Source organism: Oryzias melastigma, linkage group LG19 (genome assembly GCF_002922805.2).
Source record: "Oryzias melastigma strain HK-1 linkage group LG19, ASM292280v2, whole genome shotgun sequence".
Taxonomy (NCBI): domain Eukaryota; kingdom Metazoa; phylum Chordata; class Actinopteri; order Beloniformes; family Adrianichthyidae; genus Oryzias; species Oryzias melastigma.
In genome coordinates this window covers 19,538,662-19,543,409 of record NC_050530.1, presented here as the reverse complement: position 1 = coordinate 19,543,409, position 4,748 = coordinate 19,538,662, and the positions used below count along the sequence as shown (strand labels likewise).

Genomic DNA, 4,748 nt, shown 5'->3' with positions numbered 1-4,748 from the left:
TCATGATGATGGTTAAATCCTAACTAGTGACCTGGATCTAATGTCAGTCTTTTGGAGCCCCTTTAACATGTCGGTTGATCGGTGAAACACTAATAACTAGAAAAGTTGCATTACCTGCAATTAATGCTAGTGTGAATGCCTTTTTCTAAAAGTAATCGCTGAAGATGCTGAAGCTTATTGCAGAAAATTGTGACATAATTTATTTTAATTGCTGAAGGGATTTGCTGAAAATGCAAAAGCTATTCACAAAATGTTAAATCGGTGTCTAAAAGACTGGAAATTCAGTTCAAAAACTATGAAAGAGCATTGAAGTTGACCCAAGTTTCTGAAAAAAATTTGGAGTAAAATTGCTTCAAAATCTCTAATACATCACAATTTTACAAAAATATTTAGTGTGTTGCTTAAATATGAGCTAAACTCCAACTCAGCCCAAAAAGCTGTAGTAGATGCTAAATTATCCCAAAAAGCTAGCATGTATCTTAAATACTACTAAAACTCCAAAATAGCCTAAAGTTCATCAGTAAATTAGTAAAAAACGTTCATCTGTTGCTTAAATAGAAGCTAAGCTCTAAATTAGCCTAAAAAAACTTCAGTAGATAACAATTAGCCAAAAAACATTAGCATGTTGCCAAATTATTAGGGAAACTCTAAATTGTTGTTGCTAATGTACTTCATTACTACTACTTAAAATAAGTTATTTTTGAAATTTGAATATTTTCTTATGCCTTTGCTATGGAGCAGATTTTACTCAATATTTCAAAAACTATAAAGTTTATAAATATTAAAAATTCAATAGTAAACTCCTGAAGAACTGAACGTTTTGATCCTGATTGCTGAAATTGCTAAAAATGAGTTTTTATGTGCAAAAAATGTACGGAAAGGACCAGGAGAATCACTATAGTGTGAATGCTTACTAATCAATGAGTTAACATACTTGTTTTATATCCTTTCATTGTTGTCTTTTTGAAACATAGTTGTGAAGAAAGTCTCATCTGGAATGCTTATTTCATAACCTCCATTTCACCTGAAAGATAGATATCCACATCTGTTTTTGAATGGGAATCCCATAAAGAGGAAAAGCAGGAAGTGCTGCCGCTGTGCTCACATTTCCCACGTCCAATCCTAGATGGGTGTTTATTTCAGCAGAATGAAGAATGGAATGATTTTCGTCTGAAGAACCCCTCCTTTGTTCAGCTCTACAGAAAGGGAGTCTTATTATGAACCTGCCTAGATTATTGGTTATCCCAATGTCTGCCGCACTGTTCCCTGACCCAGCCCCATCCCCCCCGGGCACGGCATGGCCTGTAGTTTGCTCTTAAAGCCCGTCTGTTCGTTTTCCTGAATGCCAGTTCCTCTGCGCTTTTTGTCCTCGTTTTGATTCCCCTTCCTTTAACAGCAACTTCTTTTACCCTGGTTAGAGCCATTAAAAAAACATAAAAAAAGTAAACCAGAAGGAGTAAGGGCCATCTTTGTCTGCTGTGTGAGTCATTGTTTGGTCACTGCTGGAGAAATGGCACCCTCTACGGTTGCTGCCTCAAAGTGCACTAGCAGACATTTTCCTCTCATGTCTGGCTTTGAAATGCCCATTCTGTGTGTCATACTGGTAAAATGGAGTACTCTGCTCTGAGCTGACATGCCGGCTTTTCCATCAGATGTGTCAAAGGGGTGAAAACACCCTTTAAAAAACCTACTTTTTGTGATATTCTCACATCAGCAGCTCACTTCTGATTATGTTTTTAGCTGTTCTGCTTTTCCAGACTGCCTGCAGGTGCTGTTGCAGGGAGCTTCTGTGACGCTGATTCACTGACCTCTGCAGTCTGACAGGGGAAATGCGTTTCTCCTGTTTGTCACATGCAATAAGATGACAAGTTCTGATGCAGTTTAACCCTTTAACACCGGAGCTCCAGTGTTTGTTTTTTGACTTACTGTAACTTTTCAACTGTTAACATGATCAACGTACTTCTAGTAGATTGTGAAGGAATCTACTAGAAGTACGTTGATCATGTAAACCAGGGGTGTCAAAGTCAATCGCACAAGGGGCCAAAATCCAAAACACACCTTAAGTCACGGGTTGAACAGGATAAACATTTATTGAACACTTGAAAACTACATATTTCAAACTTTAAAGCTATTACTTTTTAACATGATTACAAACTAGATATATAGTATTACCTGCGATAATGCTAGTGTGAATGTTGTAAGCTGAATTTGGACACTGAAGATGCTAGTGCTGATAGATGAAGATTCTGAAATTGATAGCTAAAAACGCTGAAGCTGATAGCTGAAAATGCTCAAGCTGATAGCTCAAAACTCTGAAGCTTAAAGCTAGCTAACATCTTAGCTAAATGCCAAATTAGCCTAAAAAACTGAAAAAAACTTAGTTTAGCCAAAACAGCTAGCATGTAGCTGAAAAATTAGCTAAAATTCTAAATAGCCTAATAACTGAAAGAAAGCCTAAATTACCCAAAACAGCCAGCATATAAATATTAACTCCAAAACAGCCTAAAATATTTTTTAAAAAGTCCCTTAATTAGCCAAAACGGCTAGCATGTAGCTGAAATATTAGCTAAACTCAAAAATAAACACTAAACGGCTAAAACAAAAATCTTAGTAAATGCTATGGATGTAGCAGATCTTGGATAATCCGTGGTACCTTAGGATCAGTAGCCACGGTTCGGCACACACGTGGACTGTGTAACTTTGAAACCATAACTTTTAAAAATAATTATGAATAATAAAAAGGCAGGGATATTACTCCAGAATAAATCAACTTGAACCTTAAATAACTTTCAATATTTTATTCTCCATAAAAATAGTTGAAAAAGTTGGAAATATGTGCAAGATGTAATCTGGCCATTAAGAACAATAAAATAAAATGATCTGGAAGGCCGGATAGAATTACCCAGATGGCCGAATCCGACCCCCGGGCCTTGACTTTGACACAGTTGAAAAGTTACAGTATGTTAAAGATTTTGTGTTTAAGCGTTACCGGCGACGCCTCAGCTTTTAGTGTTAAACCAAATTTCATCCATTTATTTTTCACGTCTTCTTTTTCCCCCAGATGGAAACGGGCAGAAAGCCGCTATGCCGTGGAAAGAGCTGCAATCATCAGCCACTGGAATTGGCTTCAGGCCCACATCTCGGACCTGGAATACCGCATCCGGCAGCAGACCGACATATACAGACAGATCCGGGGCAGCAAGGTAGGCTGCTCCCTGTTTGGGTTTTATTGACTGTACTGGTTTCTTTCAAATGGATAAATGGGTTTAGACCGTGGAACTTGAATGACTTTGATTCCTGTTTGCATATAGAAGAATGTCTGTTTCTCCTCCTGAAAGAACATCATAATTCCTTCTTTTGTCTGCAACAAGTCGTGCAGAATGCATTTGAACTCCTAACACCAGAACTGTTGATCTTTAGAAGAAAACATTCATTTAGCGTTGTGTTCATTCACGTCTTCTTGTGCAAGAAATGTTGTTTTGCTTCTTTAAACAAACACTTTTAACATCATTTGACACAGAGAGGAATGAAAGTGCAGCTCTAAAACGCAGACCCCCCCTCCCCCTCTCCTTCTGTAATGTAATTTATTCGGTATGCTTCATATCTTTGGAAGGGAAGTTCAGTGCTCATCTTTTAAATCCACAGGGCTCAGTGGAGTTGGGAGGGGTCGCCCCCAGCAGTGTGCTTGCAGTCGGGACAGAAGTCAAGACAGAACCTCCAAATACTCAGGTACAGAGGTGACCAGCTTTCAGGAAATGAGGTCATGAATCACATGAGCCCTCTGGAGGTTTGGGGTTTCGGTTTCCTCACTCTAACTTCATGTGTTCATGTCTTAGTTTTACGAGATTAGGAAAAACATGGTAGGATAATGTTGTTATTGACACATGTGCAGAAAGGTTGGCCACGACAAAAACAAAGTGTTCTCATTCGGCTGTGGTGTGTGTAGCTTGTTGTGTGTAATATTTTTAATCTAATAATGGGCCAGTCACTCGGTGTCGGCATGGAAACAAATGTTCTAGGTTTAGACAGATGCTTGAAATCTTAATGAGCTTAAAAAAGCTTTAAGTGGCAGCAGTTTCCTCTAAAATAACAATTATTTCACCAGATACCTATTGGCTGGAGGAGAAAATTAGAACACAGAGTGGAACCTTTTCTTTTTGTTAAGCTGCATTCGCACCAAAACCATGGCGGCAGAGCCTGCTACGCTGTACTGGGCGGCTGGCTAACATCGCAGGCGATCACTCCAGCTTTGAGGACTGCAACAGGCTGGTGACCGTCCATGTTGTATCCCGCCTTCACCAAACAGTGACCGTGAGAGTTTCTGGCAACCCAGCGACCCGGAAGTTTATGACGAAAATCCCTGCATCGAGCAGCCATATTGGATTTATTTTCTACCTGTTTGTCAAGTCGCTGAAAACTGACGCGCCGCTCCTGATTCCCAAATTGTGCGGCAGAACCTCAGATCACATAAATATATTGACGTAACATTGAAACTCGCCGTGTAGGTTGCGTCCTGAGTGAATGCAGCTTTAGACTTCTGATTTAAGAAGCTGTTTTATAACATAGCTTTCTATACACACAAAAAGTATTTTTTATGAAAAAACCTGTTTGTGAAGGTGCTAGAAGACCATAAATTGACCTCAAAAGTGCTTGACTTTAACTTTGTAAATAATAAATGAACCCCGAGGTGCTGCAGCTGAACAGGAGTTAAATTTACTGCAGCAAAATGTTCGGCAGAATTCCCCGAT

At 39.0% G+C, this 4,748-nt stretch overlaps 1 protein-coding gene across 4 annotated transcripts in view; it reads left to right on the top strand.

Annotated features, from left to right (window-relative positions):
* The window catches only part of LOC112154424 (KAT8 regulatory NSL complex subunit 1), a 39,739-nt gene that overhangs the window by 23,122 nt on the left and 11,869 nt on the right, over positions 1-4,748 (top strand). For all 4 annotated transcript variants that reach the window (XM_024285330.2, XM_024285332.2, XM_024285333.2 and 1 more), the window contains 2 exons: positions 3,062-3,203; positions 3,646-3,729. In XM_024285330.2, the coding sequence (XP_024141098.1) occupies positions 3,062-3,203; positions 3,646-3,729 (226 nt within the window). The remainder of the gene's footprint in view (positions 1-3,061; positions 3,204-3,645; positions 3,730-4,748) is intronic.